At 37.3% G+C, this 19,233-nt stretch overlaps 1 protein-coding gene across 2 annotated transcripts in view; it reads right to left on the bottom strand.

Annotated features, from left to right (window-relative positions):
- Nucleotides 1-14,695: 14,695 nt before the first annotated feature.
- PRIM2 (DNA primase subunit 2) overlaps nucleotides 14,696-19,233 on the bottom strand; it is a 302,886-nt gene continuing 298,348 nt past the window's right edge. For both annotated transcript variants that reach the window (XM_055330207.1, XM_055330208.1), the window contains one exon: nucleotides 14,696-15,275. In XM_055330207.1, the coding sequence (XP_055186182.1) occupies nucleotides 15,051-15,275 (225 nt within the window). In that variant the 3' untranslated portion in view covers nucleotides 14,696-15,050. The remainder of the gene's footprint in view (nucleotides 15,276-19,233) is intronic.

Raw genomic sequence — 19,233 nt, 5'->3', positions numbered from 1 at the left:
AATAGACCAGCCCTACAACCCAGAAATTGCACTGCTGGGGATTTACCCCAAAGATACAGATGCAGTGAAACACCAGGACACCTGCACTCCAATGTCTATAGCAGCAATGTCCACAATAGCCAAACTGTGGAAGGAGCCTCGGTGTCCATTGAAAGATGAATGGATAAAGAAGATGTGGTTTATGTATACAATGGAATATTACTCAGCCATTAGAAATGACAAATACCCACCATTTGCTTTGACATGGTTGGAACTGGAGGGTATTATGCTGAGTGAAATAAGTCAATCGGAGAAGGACAAACATTATATGTTCTCATTCATTTGGGGAATATAAATAATAGTGAAAGGGAATAGAAGGGAAGGGAGAAGAAATGGGTAGGAAATATCAGAAAGGGAGACAGAACATAAAGACTACTAACTCTGGGAAACCAACTAGGGGTAGTGGAAGCGGAGGAGGGCGGGGGGTGGGGGTGAATGGGTGATGGGCACTGAGGGGGGCACTTGATGGGATGAGCACTGGGTGTTTTTTTTGTGTGTGGGTTTTTTTTTTGTTTTTGTTTTTTTAGCACTGGGTGTTATGCTATATGTTGGCAAATTGAACTCCAATAAAAATTTTTTTTTGATTTTTTTTATTTATTTATGATAGTCACAGAGAGAGAGAGAGAGAGAGAGAGAGAGAGAGAGAGAGAGGCAGAGACACAGGCAGAGGGAGAAGCAGGCTCCATGCACCGGGAGCCCGACGCGGGATTCGATCCCGGGTCTCCAGGATCGCGCCCTGGGCCAAAGGCAGGCGCCAAACCGCTGCGCCACCCAGGGATCCCCAATAAAAAATTTTTTTAAAAAAGATTTTTGTATCTATATCATCAGGGATATTAACCTGTAGTTTTCTTATTTTGTACTATCTTTATCTGGTTTGGGGATAATGCTGAAATGCTGGCCTCATAGAATGAATTTGGAAGCTTTCCTTCCTTTTCTGCTATTTGGAATAGTTTGAGGATAGATATTAGCTCTTCTTTAAATGTTTGGTAGGGTTCACTTATGAAGTCATTTGGCCTTGAACCTTATTGGGACTTATAAAATTACTAATTTAATTTCTTTATTAGTATTTGGTCTATTCAGATTTTCTATTTTTCTGATTCAGTCTCAGAAGATTGTATATTTCTAGGAATTTATCCATTTCCTATAGGCTGTTCAATTTCTTGTATAATTTTTTTGTAATAGTGCATTGTAATCCTTTGTATTTCTGTGGTGTCTGTTGTGTCTTCTCATTCATTTCAGATTTTGTTTTTTTTTAGTCTTCTTTTTTTTTATTTTTGAGTCTTCTTTTCTTCTTGATGAGTCTGGCTAAAGACTTATCAGTGTTGTTTTTCTCTTCAAAGAACCACCTCTTAGTTTCATTGATCTTCTCTATTGGCTTTTAGTGTCTATTTCATTTCTTTCAATATTGAATTTTATTATTTCCTTCCTTCTACTAACTTTGGGCTTTGTTTGTTCTTTTTCTAGTTTCTTTAGGTGTAAGTTTAGATTTTTTATTTGAGAGTTTTCTTCTTTCTTGAAGTAGCATGTATTGCTATAAACTTCCCTCCTAGAACTGCTTTTCCTGTGTCGCAAAGACTTTGTACTGATGCATTTCCATTTTCATTTGTCTTCAGTTATTTTGTTGTTGTTGTTTCCTCTTTGATTTCTTTGTTGATCCATTGGGTGTTTAGTAGCATTTGTATGTTGTTTACCCTTCCTGTGTTGTTATTTTTCCAGGTTTTTTTTTCCCTTGTAATCGACTTTTACTTTCATACTGTTGTGGTCAAAAAAGATGACTTAGATCTTCTTAAATTTGTTAAGACTGGTGCTTCATGGCTTTTTTTTTGTTTATTTTTTAATTTTTTTATAATAATTTTTTTATTGGTGTTCAATTTACCAACATACAGAATAACACCCTGTGCTCATCCCATCAAGTGCCCCCCTCAGTGCCCGTCACCCATTCATCCCCACCCCCCGCCCTCCTTCCCTTCCACCACCCCTAGTTCGTTTCCTAGAGTTAGGAGTCTTTATGTTCTGTCTTACTATGTGATCTATCTTATAGAATGTTTTGTGTGTACTTGAAAAAAATGTGTATTCTACTGTTTGGGGATAGCATGTTCTGTATATATCTGCTAAGTCTAGTTAATCTATTGTGTCATTTAGAGACACTATTTCCTTATTGATTTTCTGTCTGGAGAATCTACCCATTAATGGAAGTGGAGTGTAAAGTCTCTTACTATTATTGTATTACTGTCCATTTCCTCCCTTTATGTCTGTTAATATTTGCTTTATGTATTTAGGTGCTCCAATGTTGGATAATATGATTGTTATATCTTCTTGTTGGATTGATTCCTTGTATCGTTATGTAATGTCTTATCTCTAGTTACAGTCTTTGTTTTTAAGTCTATTTTAGCTGATATAGGCATTGCTACTCTAGCTTTATTCTTTTTTCATTTGTATGAAATATCTTTGTCCATCCCTTCATTTCTTTTTTTTTTCATCCCTTCATTTCTTTATGTGTCTTTAAGTCTGAAGTGAGCCCCTTGTAGGCAGTCTATAGATGAATTGTTTTTTCATCATGTGTCTTTAGAGTGAAACATTTAGATAATTTACATAAAAATAAAAATTAATAGATATTATTGCCACTTTATTCATTGTTTTCTGCTTGCTTTTATTGTATTTTCTTGTGCCTTTCTACTTTTCTTACTTTTCCCCCTTGTGATTGACTACTTTATCAGTGTTATGCTTGAATCCTTTTCTCTTTATTGTGTACCTATTATAGGGTTTGATTTTTGATTTACCATGAGGTTCATGAATTTACCATGAGGTTCATATTTAGCATTTTAAGTTTATAACCGTCTGTTAAGTTGATGGTCACTTAAGCTTGAACACATTTAAAAAACACTTCGTTTTTACTCCCCATCTCCGTGTTTTAAGTGTATGATACCATATTTACATTTTTCATTTTGTGAATACCTCAACTATTTTTTTGATATAACTGATTTTAGTACTTTTTTCTTTTAATATTCTTATTAGCTTTATAAATGATTGATCTACCTTTAGTGGATGTTTGATTTTACCAGTAAAATTTCCATAACTTCATAGTTACAACCTTTCGCTCTTGTTTAAAGAAGTCCCTTTATCGTTACTTGTAAGATTGATTTAGTGGTGATGCATTCCTTTATCTTTTGTCTAAGAGATTCTTTATTTTTCCTTCAATTATAAATAGTAACATTTCTGGGTATTCTTATTTGTAGCATTGGTTCTCCACCACCCCACCCTACCCCACCCCCACCTACCCTTAGCTCTTTGAATATGTCACTCTACTCTCTTCTGGCCTGCAAAGTTTCTGCTGAAAGTTTCTCATCTAGTAGCTTTATGTTTTCTCAGGTGTAACTAGTTGCTCCTCTCTTGTTGTTTTTAAGATTCTCTCTTTAATTTCAACATTTTAATTATTATGTATCTTACTGTGGACCTCCTTGGGTTCATGTTGTTAGGGGCTCTTTGTGATTCCTGGACCCAATGTCTATGTCCTTCCCCAGATTAGGGAAGTTTTCAGCTATTATTTCTTTAAGTCTTCTGTCCCTTTCTCTCTCTCTCTCTCTCTCTCTCTCTCTCACTTCTTCTGAGAACTCTCTATTGTGATTGTTGGTATACTTGATGTTGGCCCAGAAGTCCTTTGCTCTAACCTTATTCTTTTCTTTTTTTCTATTTCCTGTTGAACTTGAGTGCTTTTCAATACCCTGTAATCCAGATCACTGATCTGTTCTAAATCCTCTAATCTGCTGTTGATTTCTTCTAGTACTTTTCATTTCAGTATTCCTGATTGGTTCTCTTTTACATTTTCTATCTCTTTATTGATGTTCTCACTGAGTTTATCTACTTCTCTCAAGTCTGAAGAGCAACTGTATGACTATTATTTCATATTCTTTTTTTATTGAAATACAGTTGACACACAATGTTACATTAGTTGCAATTATGTACATAGTGATTCAATATCTCTAAATGTTATGCTATACTCACCACAAGCATAGTCACCATCTGTCTCTATACCATGCTATTACAATACCAATGACCATATTCCCTATGATGTATCTTTTATCCCTCTGATTTATTCATTCCATACTAGGAATCCTATTATCCCCCACTCCTCTTCACTCATTTTGCTGATCTCTTCAGCTCCCTCCTCTCTAGCAACCATCAGTTTGTTTTCTGTTTTTATGGATCTGTTTCTGTTAGGTGTTTTGTTTTTTTCTTTGTTTTGTTTTTTTAGATTCCACATATAAGTGAAATCATATGGCATTTGTCTTTCTCTGACTTATTTTATGTAGCATAATACTCTCCAGGTCCATCCATCTTCTTACAAATGGCAAGATCTCCTGCTTTTTTTTATGGCTGAGTAATATCCCATTGTGTGTGTGTGTGTGTGTGTGTGTGTGTGCGTGCGTGTATCACCTCTTCTTTATTCATCTATCAGTGGACATGGGTTGCTTTCACATTTTTGCTATTCTATTTGACGCTATAATAAACGTAGGGTCACATATATCTCTTCAAATTAGTGTTTTATATTCTTTGGGTAAATACCCACCAGTGGAGTTACTGGATCATATGGTATTTCAATTTTGTTTTTGAAGACACTCCATACTGTTTTCCACACTGACTGCACCAATTTATATACCCATCAAGAATATATTACACATGGTCCTTTTTTTCTCTACATCTTTGCCAATATTTATTTCTTATATTTCTTATTCTAGCCATTCTGACAGGTGTAAAGTGATATCTCATTGTGGTTTTGATTTGCATTTCTGTGGTGATTACTGATGCTGAGTATTTTTTCATGTGTCTGTTGGCTATCAGTGTATCTCCTTTGGAAGAATGTTTATTCAGGTCCTCTGCTGATTTTTAAATCAGATTATTTGGGGTTTTTTGACTGTTGAGTTGTATAAATGCTCTATATATTTTAGGTATTAACCACTTATTTAGTAGTTTGCCTTTTTGTTCTGTTGATGTTTCCTTTGCTGAAGAAAGCCTTTTATTTTGATGTAGCCCCAATAGTTTATTTCTGATTAAACTTTTGGTTCATTTGTCTGAGGAGACATATCTAGAAAAAGTCTGGTGCCTACGTTTTCTTCTAGAATTCATATAGTTTCATGTCTCATATTTGTGTCTTTAACTCCATCTTAAGATTTTTTCATGTATGGTGTAAGAAAGCAATCTTGCTTCATTGTTTTGCAAAACAATCACCACAACATGTCTAGTTAACATCTTTCACCATATATACTTTTAAGTTTTCTTGTAATGAGAACTTTTAAGTTCTACTCTCTCAGCAACTTTCAAATATGCAATACACTATTATTAACTATAATCACTGCACTGTTCATTACTTCCTTGTGACTTACTCATTCTATAACTGGAAGTTTGTATCTTCTGACCCCCTTCACCCATAAGTTTTACCCAGAAACTTATTTTTTAACTATTTTTAGATTTATTTTGTTTGACTTATGCATATTTCCACTTCATGAATTTTTTCTTTTTTTAAGTTTTAAATTTAAATTCCAGTATAGTTAACATACAGTGTTATATCAGATTCAGGTATATATTCAGTAATTCAGTGATTCAGAAACTCTATACATTACTCTATGCTCATCATGGTAAGTGTACTCTTTAATTCCCATCACCTATTTCACCCATCCCCCACCCACCTCTTCTCTGGTAACCATCAGTTTGTTCTCTACAGTTAAGAATCTGTTTCTTGGTTTGTCTCTCTCCATTCTCCCTCCCTCCCTCCCTCCCTCCCTCCCTCCCTTCCTCCCTTCCTTCCTTCCTTCCTTCCTTCCTTCCTTCCTTCCTTCCTTCCTTCCTTTTCCATTCATCTACTGATGAACACTTGGAGTGCTTCCATAATTTGGCTATTATAAATAATGCTGCAATAAACATAGGGGTGCATGTATCCCTTTGAATTAGTGCTTTTATATTTTGTGGGTAAATATCTAATAGTGTAATTCCTGGATTGTATAGGAGCCCTATTTTTTTATTTCTGAAGGACTTCCATACTGTTTTTCACAATGACCACACCAGTTTGTATTCCCACTGAGAGTTCAGGGTGGTTCCTTTTTCTCCACATCCTCTCCAGGAGTTGTTATTTCTCGTGGTTTTGATTTTAGCTCTTCTGACAGGTGTGAGGTGATATCTCATTGTACTTTTGATTTGCATTTCCCTGATAAGTGATGTTGAGCACCTTATCATGTGTCTGTTGGCCATCTGTGTGTCTTTTTGGAAAAAGTCTGTTCATGTTTCCTGCCTATTTTTAATAGGATTATTTGTTTTTTGGGTGTTGAATTGTATCCGTTTTTTATTGGTTTTTTTGGGTGTTGAATTGTATCCATTTTTTATTTATTTTGAATACTAACACTTTATCACATACGCCATTTGCAAATATCTCCCATTCAGTACGTTGCCTCTTAGTTTTGCTGTTTCCTTCACTAAGCAGAAGCTTTTTATTTTGGTGTAGTCCCAATAATTTATTTTTCCTTTTGTTTTCCTTCCTCAGGAGACATATCTAGAGAAGTGTAGCTATGGCTGATGTCAATGAAATTATGCCTTGTACATTCTTCTGCCAGTTTTATGGTTTTAGGTCTCACATTTAGGTCTTCAATCCATTTTGAGTTTATTTTTTGTATGGTGAAAGAAAGTGGTTCAGTTTCATTCTTTTGCATGTGGCTCCTTTGTCAAGTATGGATTTATTTCTGGGTTTTCTATTCTGTCTCATTGATCTGTATGTCTATTTTTGTGTCAGTACCAGACTGTTTCAATTACTACAGTTTTGTAATATGACTTGAAGTCTATAATTGTGGTACCTCCGGTTTTGTTTTCCTTTTTCAAGATTCCTTTTGCTATTCATGGTCTTCTTTGCTTCCATACAAATTTTAGGGTTGTTTTAGTTCTGTGAAAAATGCTGTTGGTATTTTGATAGGGATTGCATTAAATCTGTAGATTGCTTTGGGTGTATGGACATTTTCACGGTATTTGTTCTTCTAATCCACAAGCATAGAATGTCTTTCCATTTCTTTGCATCATTTTCAACTTCTTTTGTCAATGTTTTACAGTTTTCAGAGTATGGGTGTTTCACCTCTTTGGTTAAGTTTATTCCTAGAAATTTTACTATAATTGGTGAAGTTGTAAAAGAAATTGCTTTCTTAATTTCTCTTTATGTTGCTTCACTATTGTGTACAGAAGTGCAACAGATTTCTGTACATTGATTTTGTATCCTGCCACTTTACTGAATTTGTTTATCAGTTCAAGTAGTTTTTTGGTGGAGTCTTTAGGGTTTTTCTATATATAGTGTCATGTCATCTGCAAATAGTTTTTCTTCTTCCTTACCAATGTGGATGCTTTTTACTTCTTTTTGTTGTCTGATTGCTGTGACTAGGACTTCCAGTACTATGTTGAATAAAAGTGATAAGAGTGGACATCCTTGTCTTATTTCTACCTTAAGAGAAAAGCTCTCAACTTTCCACTACTGATAATGATATTCACTTTGGGGTTTTCATATAAGGCCTTTATTATGCTGAGGCATGTTTCCTTTAGACCTACTTTGTTGAGGGTTTTTATCATGGATGAATGTTGTACTTTTTCAAATGCTTTTTCTGCATCTATTGAAATGATTGGTTCTTTTTTTTTATTTAAAGATTTTATTTATTTATTCATGATAGACATAGAGAGAGAGAGACAGACAGACAGACAAAGAGAGAGAGAGAGAGGCAGAGACACAGGCAGAGGGAGAAGCAGGCTCCATGCAGGGAGCCTGATGTGGGACTTGATCCCAGGTCTCCAGGATCACACCCTGGGCCTAAGGCAGCGCTAAACCGCTGAGCCACCCGGGGCTGCCTGAAATGATTGGTTCTTATCCTTTCTTTTATTAATGTGATGAATCACATTGAATGATTTGCAAATACTGAACTACCCTTGCATCCTGGGACTAAATCCTACTTGATCATGGTGAATGATGTTTTAATGTATTGTTGGATTTGGTTTGCTAATATTTGTTTGTTTGCTAATATTTTGTTGAGAGTTTTTGCATCTGTATTCTTCAGAGATGCTGGCCTACAGTTCTATTTTTGTTTGTTTGGGGCTTTTTTTGTTTTTTGTTTTGTGGGGTCTTTATCTGGATTTGGTATCAAGGTAATACTGATCTCATAGAATGAATTTGGGAGTTTTCCTTCCTTTCTATTTTCTGGAATTTTTGAAAAGAACATGAGTTAGTCTGCTTTAAATATTTGGTAGAATTTTCCTGTAAAGCCATTTGGTCCTAGGCTTTTGTTTCTTGGGAGCTTTTTGATTGCTGATTCAGTTTCATTTCTGGTAATCAGTCTGTTCATATTTTCTATTCCTTCCTCCTTCAGTTTTGGTAGGTTAGGTTATATGTTTCTAGGGATTTATCCATTTCTTTAGGTTGTCCAATTTGTTGGCATATAATTTTTAATAATCTTATCTTGCAATTGTGTGTGATTCTGCATTGTTGGTTGTTATTTCTCTTCCTTCAATTATGATTTCATTTATTTGAGTCCTCTCTCTCTCTCTCTTTTTAGGAGTCTGGCTAGAGCTCTATCAATTTTGTTGATCTTTTAGAAGAACCAGCCCTGGGGCACCTGGGTGGCTCAGTTGGGTGGGCAGCTGACTCTTGATTTCAGCTTGGGTCATGATCTCAGAGTCCTGGGATTGAGTCCCACATTAGGCTCTGTGCTCAGTGGGGAATCTGCTTGAGATTCTCTTTTCCTTTTTTTTTTTTTTTTTAAGATTTTATTTATTCATGTGAGATACAGAAAGAGAGAGGCAGAGACACAGGCAGAGGGAAAAGCAGGCTCCATGCAGGGAGCCCAACACAGGACTCGATCCTGGGACCCCAGGACCACACCCTGGGGGGAAGGCAGACATTTAACTGCTGAGCCACCCAAGCGTCCCAAGATTCTCTCTTTTCCTATCACTCTGCCTCTCCCCCCTTATGCACGCTCTTTGTCTCTCAAGTAAATAAATAGAGCTTTAAAAAAATAAAAATAAGGGAACCAGTTCCTGGTTTCATTGATACATTCTTATTATTTTTTAGTTTATATATCATTTATTTCTTCTCTAATCTTTATAATTTCCTTCCTTTTGCTAATTCTGGGTTCTGTCAGTTCTTGTTTTTCTAGCTCCTTTAGGTGTAAAGTTAGGTTGTTTATTTGAGATTTTTCTTGTTTCTTTAGTAGGCCTTTATTTCTCTAAACCTCCCTCTTAGAACCATTTTTGCTGTATCCCAAAGATTTTGGATCATTGTATTTTCATTGTCATTTGTTTCCAATTAATTTTTAATTTCTACTTTGATTTCTTGGTTGACCCATTCATTATTTAGTAATGTGTTATTTACCTTCCATTTATTTGTAGTCTTTCCAGATTTTTTTATGCTTCATTTCTAAGTTCATAGTGTGTAATCAGAATAGATGCATGGTATGACTTTGATCTTTTTTAATTTTTTGAGACTTGTTTTGTGGGCTAATATATGATCTATTCTAGACAATGTGCCATGTGCACTTGAAAAGAATGTGTATCTGCTCTTTTTGGATGGAACGTTCTGAATTTATCTGTTAAGTCTATCTTGTCCAGTGTGTCATTCAGAGCTACTGTTTGCTTGATTTTCTGTTTGGATTTTCTTCCCATTCATGTGTGGGGTGTTAAAGTCCTCTACTATTATTGTATTACTGTCATTTAGTTCCTTTATGTTTGTCACTAATTGTTTTATGTGTGGATACTCCTATGTTGGGTACATAAATATTTACAATTGCTGTATATTCTTGTTGGATTGTCCCCTCGATGATTATTTAGTGTCCTTCTTTGTCTTTTGTTACTGTCTTTGTTTTAAAGTCTATTTTGTCAAATATATGTATTGCTACTCTGGGATTCTTTTGACATCCAATTGAATAATAAATGTTTCTCTATCCCTTCATTTTCAGTCTGCAAGTGTTTTTCGGTCTGAAATGAGTCTCTTGTAGGCAGCATATAAATGGGTCTTGTTTATCTACTCTTATCCTATGTATTTTGGTAGGAACATTTGGTCCATTTACATCCAAGGCAATTATTGATAAGTAAGTATTTATTGCCATTTTGTCACTTGTTTTGTGGTTGCTTTTGTAGCTTTTTCTGATCCTTTCTTGTCTTGCTCTCTTTCATGGTTTGTTACCTTTTTGTGTGATATATTTGTATTCCTTTCTCTTTATTCTTTGTGTATCTATTAATGGCTTTTACTTTGTGGTTACTGTTTAACATCTTCTCATATAGCAGTCTATATTAAGTTGGTAATCACTTACTTTGAACCCATTCTCTACTCTTCTCCCCACGTTTTAGACATATGGTTTCATATTTACATCCTTTTATTTTGTGAATCCCTTCACTGATTTTTTACAGGTATACTTATTTTTATAGCTTTTGTGCTTCAAACTTTTTATGCTCTCACATATGGTCTTTCCTTTCCACTCAAAGAAATGCCTTTAATATTTCTTGTGGGCCTGGTTTGGTGGTTATGAACTCCTTTAATTTTTGTTTATCTGAGAAACTCTTCATGATAGCCTTGCTGGGGAGGGTATTCCTGGCTACATATTTCAGCACTTTTAATATATCATGCCACTTTCTGCTGGTCTACAAAGTTTCTGCTAAAAAATTTGCTGACAGTCTTATGGGGTTTCCTTTGTATTTAATGGTCTTTTCTCTTGCTGCTATAACATTTTTTTTTATCACTACTTTTTGCTATTTTAATTTCTATGTATCTTGATGTGGACTTTCTTGGGTTAATTTTTGTGGTGGGGGGATCTCTGTGCCTCCTGGATCTGGATATTTTTCTTTCAACACATTCAGGAAGTTTTCAGCTTTTATTTCTTCAAATAAATTTTCTGCACTTGTATCTCTTGTCCAACTTCTGGGATACCTATAATTCAAAGGTTATTACTTTTGATGGAATGACTGAGTTCCCTAAGTCTATTTTCATCTTGCATGATTCTTTTTTCTTTCATTTGCTCAGATTGATTACTTTCCATTATTCTGTCTTCCGGTCATTAATTCATTCCTCTGCTTCCTTTAGCCTGGTATCCTTTAGCCTTTTTTATAAAGCTAGTTTACTGGTGATGAACTTCTTTAGCCTTTGTTTGGGAAACACTTTATCTCTCCTTCATGTCCCAATAATAACCTTGCCAGTATAGTATTCTTTGTTACAGGTTTTTCCCCCTCTGAGCTGATTTAATGTATTTGCCATATATCTGCAAAGATTCGTCTGAAATATCAGCTGATAGCCTTATGGAGTTTCCCTTATATGTAACTAGTTGCTTCTCTCTTGATACAATAAAATGTTCTCTTTATCTTAAACTTTGACAATTAGTGTATGTTGTATATATATGAACCTCCTTAGGTTCATCTTGTTTGGAAATTTTTGTGCTTACTGGACCTAGATGTTTGTTTCCTTCCCCAGGTTAGGTGTTTTCAGCAATTTTTTTCATATAAGTTTTCTGCCTTTTTCTCTGTCTCTCCTTAAGTGACCCCTATGATGTAAATGTTCACTTGGTATTATCTAAGAGATTCCTTAACTTATCCTCATTTTTTAAAAAATCTTTTCTTTTTACTATCAGTTTAAGTGCTTTCTAGTACCCTGTCTTCCAGATTGCTAGGTTCCTTGTGCATCTGCTAACCTATTGATTCCTTCTAGTGTATTTTTCATTTCATTTATTGTATTCTTCAACTCTGATTAGCTCTGTTTTATATTTTCTCTTTGTAAAGTTGTTTTTCTACCTAATGAGCATAATTATGATCATTAAACTCTTTATGAGGTGTATTGCTAATCTTTCATTTAGTTTTCTGAGCTTTTGCCTTACCCTTTTTGAGGAGAAGCATATACCTCTGTCCCTTTTGGTTGACTTTTTGTGTTTCTATGAATTAGTTAGAACAGCTACTTCTCCTAAACTTGAAGGAATGGTCTTATGTATGGTCATCCCATGTGTAGATTGTGTGTTTGGTGATATGGGCTGGCTGGTTGGAGCTGTGGCTGGCATGGGCTGGGAATCTGAGGCACTTTGTGTTGGGCTATCCTGGTGGGATGGCTGAAACTGAAGTGTCCTGAGCAGTTCTGGGCTCTCTGCTCATAGGGTACCCGGATATGACAGCTTGAAGCTGAAGTGGGTGTAAACCAGAGAGTGCTGGGCTGCTCTGTGCCAGGAGTGCTCTGGGAAGTGAAGTGGGTGTAAGCTGGCATGTTCTGGCTCTCAGCACAGGGGGTGCTCTGTCGGGGCAACTAAAGTGAAGACTGCTGTGCATTGGGGTATCCTTGGGGCACTTCACACAGTGGATGCCCTGGTGTGGAGGCTGGAGCTGAAGTAGGCTACTGACCAGAGTTTTCCAGAGTGCTTTAACAGGAGATGTTCTGGCTGGGTGGCTGGAGCTGAAGCACGTATCAGCCAGGAGGTCCCACAGTGTTCTGCTCTAGGGATGCTCCAGCAAGCTGCCTGGAGCTCAAGTGATTTGGACCTGCAGTCTTCTAGTGTTTTGCACCTGTGTCACCTTGCTGCAATGGCTGGGGCTTTAGTGAGCACCAACCAGGATTGTCCTGGTGTGCACCATGCTGGGGCCTCCTGGCTGGGATGGGTTGGGTTGGGTCGGTGTGGGCTAAAGGCCTGGGGCTCAATGAGGGAGTAGGCTGGCTAGGATGCCCAGGCCTGTTCCCATCTGCACTACCAAGATGGATGGGGCACATGAACTACGGTGCTCATCAGCCCTTCCATCCCAGAGTTCCAGCAGTTCCCTTGGTGCTTGGGAAGGTTCTGATGCTAGTCTCTTTACATTATAGTGCCTCTTTTAATTTGTGGTTTTTTTTCTTGTGCCCTAAAATGTTGAGAGCTGGTGTGCACTAGGAGCCTGGGGCTCACTGAAATGGCAGGCCAACTACAGTATCCAGAGGCTCTACTACCATCTTCACTATCAAAGAAGGGGAGCATGGGGATCCCTGGGTGGCGCAGCGGTTTGGCGCCTGCCTTTGGCCCAGGGCGCGATCCTGGAGACCCGGGATCGAGTCCCACATCGGGCTCCTGGTGCATGGAGCCTGCTTCTCCCTCTGCCTGTGTCTCTGCGCCTCTCTCTCTCTCTGTGACTATCATAAATAAATAAAAAAAATTAAAAAAAAAAAAAAACAAAGAAGGGGAGCATGAACCATGATGCTCAGCAGCCTGTCTGATTTAACAAGCATTCCAGCATTTCCCCCAGTTTGGCAGAGTTCTAGGGCTGGATCTTTTATATACTAGCTGCTCTTTTAAATTAGCTTCTTTCCTGTGCCCCAGGGCAGATGAATCTGCTCCTGGTCCTTCAGAACTATCGCTACCCACTATAGTTTGCATCAAGGATGGGGTTCCCTTGTTAGTGTGTCTGTCTCTCTTATTCTCTACATGATCTAACTTTTGTTCTACAGAAGCTATTAAGTCAGCCCTCAGTGCTTCAGGAGGAATTGGCTTTATACATAGAGATTTGGTGTGTCCATGGAGGAGATGATTTAAGGATCATACTATATCACTATCTTAGATCAGAACTAACTCTTACCAGGTAAAATGCTTATCTCCATTTAGTTCTTTTTCTGATTTTGTGTGTTTTTCTTTTTGGAGCATATTCCTCTGTCTCATTTTGTTTGGCTTTTTCCATTGCTATGAATTAGGTGAACTACCACCCATCTTGAGTCTTGAAGGAGTGGCCTTGTGTAGTGGCCATGTATAGACTACATGTTTATGGCTTTGGTTGGCTGGCTAGAGCTGGAGTGGTGCAGGCCTGGGGTCCTGAAGCACTTTGTGTCAGGGCTGCCCTGGCCCAGATAGCTGGAGGTGGAGTAAGTATAGCCAGGGAGTACTGGGGTGCTCTAGACTGGTGCCACCTTAGCAGGATGGCTAGACCTAGGGCAGGTGTGGGGTAGGGCTTTATCCATATTGGGGCTATCCTGGTGGGACGGGTGAAGCTGAAGCCAGCCCTGACTAGGGGTGACCTGGCATGCTTTGCACCTGGGCCACCTTGGCAAGTTAGTTGACATATAGTGGGCACAGCCCAGGGATGTCCTGATATATACCACACTGGGGCAGCTTTGGTGGGATGGCTGGAGCTGGGGTATGCTAGAGGCCCAAGGCTCACTGAGGCAACAGGTTGGCTGGAGTGCCAGGATGCTGCTGCTGTCTACACTATCAAGATAGAGGGGAATCAAACAATGCTGTTCACCAGCACCTCTGATTCTGGAGACAATTTCCAGCAGTTCCCATACTGCTTGGCAGATGCTCTAGGGCTAATGATGTATTGCCTTCACTTATAGTCTAAAGTCATTTTTTGTTGTTATTGTGCCCCAGGATGGGTGAACCTGCACCCCAGGTCTTCAGTGCTCTCCCTTCTTAGTGCAGTTTGTAGCACTGGGAGTGGAGTTCCCATCATTCCTGTGTCTTCAACTCTTCTACACTCCTCTGCGTGGCCCCTTTATACATTGTGCAGAAGCTATAATCAGCCTTCTGTTCTTCAGGAAGAACTTCTGTATGTGTAGGTGTAGACTGGGTGTGTCCTGGGTAAGAGGAGAATTCAGGGTCTTCCTATGCCACCATCTTGGACACCTCCTCTCAACATAGGACTCCTACAATTACAGACACACTAATACACATTTTATTTATTAACAAAAATGGTCCAAAAAAGGACTGGGCAAAAAATAGTGAAAAGGGTCAAAATAAATTGTTTTTAGTTCTATTGTCTCTAGGGGAGGGTAACCAGTCTAGAAAGCTGTTTTATCTCCAAAAACAAGTATTAGATTTCAAGAGAAATTTTCCTTTTCCCTTCTGTCAAAGCAAAATACAGTGTCGGTCTTTGTTTTTACCTATAAGCCTGCTTTTCAGCGGATGAATTGGGGAGGGGTAGAGGGAATAGACAGAGGTTAAAAAAGAAAGAGGCAAAATCTTGAAAGAAATGAAAGCTAGTGACAAAAAAGGTTCCTAGGGGCCCAAGAATCATTCACTGAAGTAATCCTCTAGTCCTTCCATATCCATTTCCAGAGAGGAATTTAGATAGGCCAGAGCAGATGATGCATCCTTGGTTTTCTGGACACTTGGTTTGGGTTGAGGAGTTTCTGGTTGGATGGATTCCTTCCTGATGTCTTTACTACCATTTAGAATCCGTTGGCTCTCAAAAAAGAATTGATTAGGATGGTTCAAAGAAAAGCCACAATCATCCACCTATGTAAGAAAGCAAATGTATTATCATATTAGTATATAGCAAAGGTATAAATAAAGGTGCTTCATAAACTATTCTAGACCTGGCTAAAAAACTATTTAGTGCCTGGAACATGGATCCAGGTAGTTCCCGGTCATAACTCTCAATCCACTACTTAGGATTTCCTTCAGAAAGTGCTTCACCTACTACCTAAACGTGAATGTCTCTTACATTTGTATTTCCAGCCTGAACCTCTGCACCAAGTTCCAATTCCCTATCCAGCTCTACTTCATCTCTACCTCTACTCAACATCTCAAAGGGCTAAGCATAATACCTGCCATATTGTCTGTCAATAAACACTTGTCAAAAAAAAAAAAAAAAAAGGAGGGTGTAATTCTTAAACATTCCAGAACCATAGGGAGTGGATATAAACAGATAATATTTTATTACTGGTCCCTGATACTTCTCCCTCTCCCTGGCACCCCCACTGCTTGTGCTCTGTCTCTGTCAAATAAATAAATAAAATATTTTGAAGAGTAAAGTGGTAAGGGTCATAGATAAAGGCTTATTAGCTCCACATGAGAGAGAAATTCTGGTTGGGTTGATCAAGGAAGGCTTTGTAAGGGAAGTGCTATATGAGTTGAATTTGGGAAGATAGAGGGAGTGCAAAGCTGGGATAATGAGGTCAAGGTTAATATAAGCAGCAGAACCACATGAGCAAAGAAGGAATTCTCCTGTAAAGCAAGTAGATCACATGGCCTAGTGGAAAAGGCATATAAAAGGGAATAACAGGAAATGAAGTTGGAAAGACAGGCTGGGACCAGACCTCAGAGAGCCTTGAAAACCAGAGTTAAGTAGTTTAGACCTAATTTTGTAGGCATCAGGGAGTCACTAAAAATCCTTAAGAGGGCAGGTGACGTGACTAAAGCAATGTATAATCTTATGGTAGATTAAAACGGGTTAGCAGGGGTTTAAAAGAATTGCTGTCATGGCTCAGAATTAACTCTCTTAACAAGGGAACCAATAAACAAACAAGGTGTTTTCTGGTAATACCTACCTGAATACTCTAGGATTCTGATTTTCTTTAGTCAATTGTTGATAATAACTTCAGTGTATAGCAGGTTGATAGCATACAGAGTAGTTCATTTTAAGAGTTATTACTCAGATCACTAAGAACACATTTTTATCTGCTACTTTGCTGCTTAATTTTAAAATGTTTCCTGAATGTTTTGTGATAAATCTATAATTTTTATTAACAATAGAGTCATTTGTGAACTTTATTATATTAGATTTTTCACCCAATTCATTAAAAAGTGGGAGATCCAATATAAAGTTTGCATTTTACAAAATGTTTCATGAAAAGTTTATTGTGTAACACATTTCAATCAGAAGGCTTTATGTTTTATAAATAAAGAACATTAGAGATTGGAAAGACCTTGAAGATCCTTTAAGTTGAACCTCCTACATGTACAAACTAGGAAAACAAAGCCTAAGGAGATTACATGGTTTATGCAAAATCATAGAACTAGTTACTGGTTTTGTCTGACTTAAAGGACATCTGACTAGGTCATTTATTTAGTTGCTCTGAAATCTGTTTTAGGAGGTTTTATGCAAAGTCAAATAAACTTACAGTCATATCATAATATTATTTCTAGAGTTAAACTTGGCTATAAAGATTATAAAAAACACAGTGGTATTATTTCATGTAAAAAGAATCTACCACTTTGTGGTATAATTATACATTGGGGATTTTCTACACCTTGTTTCAACTTGTCAAAATTCTCAGTACATCTACCATCACAGAAGAGGACTCTCTGGATTGAAATGAATTATTAGACTTCAACTTGGACAAAATGAAATATGATCATCTTTCTAAGCCTCAGTTTCTTGGTCAATGAAATGGAGGTAATAATAGTAATATCTGTTATGTCATAAGGCTGCCACGGGGAAAACCAAGGAAATAGGAGTGTAAAAAGAGAGTTGTTGGTTCTATGAACTCTGAAATAATTGCTTTGCAAAGACTCAAGAAAGGCAAGTCACTTTAAAAAAAAAAAAAAAAAAGGTGAATTCCCCAAAGGAAAGGGACAAAGAGTATATTGTTTTCTATGTGTCATTAGCTTCCTCTCCCACTTTAAAGAAGCCTGAACTGGAAATTGGTGATGGTGTATTGTCAGTAGAGTTTATTTAAAAAACAAGTTGAGAGACACTGGAGTGGTTCAGTGGTTACGCATCTGCTTTTTGCTCAGGGTGTGATCTGGGGGTCTCCGGCATCAAGTCCCCACATAGGGCTCCCTGCAGGCAGCCTGCTTCTTCCTCTGCCTCTCATGAATAAATAAACAAAATCTTAAATTAATTAATTAAAAAAAGGTTAAATTCTAATCCTGAGACTCTACTCAAATAAGAGACCTTGCCCTACATCAAAAGATGAATTAAAGACTTTTAAAATGTTTTACCTTATATTATATTGTTTAAAAAATGTACATATTTTTATTCCATTTTAATTAATGCTCTTATTAACCAAATAAAACAGTGACAGCAGCCTTGAAATCAGGGCATGTATCATGTTTTTATGTGATGTTTGGCTTTTCCAGCTGCTATCTTAGGTCTGCAATTATACTTTCTTAACTCATTTTGCTAATAAACTCATTTTACTGAACTTATGATCTAATTAAATTGCTTGGTAGCATGAAAATTAGGAAGAGTTTCCTTCTGTATACTGCATTGTATTTTCTTTTAAGAGAGGTTCTTTGTCTTTGGAATGTTTTCTTTCTCTTTTATTTCTGGCTGAAGGAAGCTGCCATTTAGTTATCTTTCATCTTGTTCAGAAAAATTAACTTTGGTTTAGGCTCCTCCCTGCACTGCCCCCCAAAACCCTAACAGAATGAAAACAGATTTTACTTCAAAATCAAATTAGAAGAAAGAATAGAGAATACAAGTTATCCCCATTGAAATCCCCTACTTTCACTAATTTCTGCTTAAAAGTCAGCAGCTATTTCCTTTACTCTTTATTTTTAAAAAAGATAGGAACCTGGGCAGCCCAGGTGGCTCAGCGGTTTAGTGCCGCCTTCAGCCCTGGGCCTGATCCTGGAGACCTGGGATTGAGTCCCACATTGGGCTCCCTGCATGGAGCCTGCTTCTCCCTCTGCCTGTGTCTCTCTGCCCCCCTCTCTCTCTCATGAATAAATAAATAAAATCTTTTTTTTTTTAAAGATAGGAACATTCTAGATATGGAAACACTGAGAATTTTTTGTTTCTTTCCTTGCTGTTTTTCTTAATTGGTTGGTATTGGTGATATTTTCCTTTGTGGTTGATGATTTTTTTTATTAGTTTTGTACACTGTTCACTATTGAGAGATGGAAATTCTGTGATGCATTTTCATGCTGCTGTATTAGCTTACAAGTCCCGAAGTACTATAAAGAAGATGAAATAAGACCAGTGTAGCTGGGAGTCCAGGAGAAGGAAATGAAGTGGAGAGGCCTTTATAAGGCTACATTGCAGATTTTGGATTTCAACTTTAGAGCAACTGGGAAACCCTTTAAATAAAGGTTTGTTTTTGTTGTCTTTCTTTAAAACACTTTGTTGAAGTAATCATATTCCTGTTTTAAAGATAATTCTAGCAGCTATGTGGAGAGGAAATAACTGGAATGGTACACATGTTGTAGACACTGGGAAATGAGTTAGGAAGCTACTGTAGTGATTCAAGTAAGACACAATCATGGTTTCTAGCCCAGCAGCCTAAGTGATACCCATAGTAATGACCCTGAGTATTATAAAAAAGCTGAATTGTATTTGGTATATCCTGTTCAAGATTGCAGGAAAATGTGATAGAATTTAGCAAGATCTCTGTAAAGATTTATATGGTAAGAAAAAAATTATGCTCAGCTATTTAGAAAATAAGTATCAAAAATGACCCAGTGCCTAAGGAGATGTATTTCTAAAGAAAGGATTTTCAATTAAAATTCAGAGATTAATCTACACAAG

The sequence above is a fragment of the Nyctereutes procyonoides genome, unplaced genomic scaffold (genome assembly GCF_905146905.1).
Source record: "Nyctereutes procyonoides isolate TBG_1078 unplaced genomic scaffold, NYPRO_anot_genome, whole genome shotgun sequence".
NCBI classification, from domain to species: domain Eukaryota; kingdom Metazoa; phylum Chordata; class Mammalia; order Carnivora; family Canidae; genus Nyctereutes; species Nyctereutes procyonoides.
The sequence above is the reverse complement of the archived record's forward strand: the minus strand, read 5'-3'. Positions and strand labels throughout refer to the sequence as shown.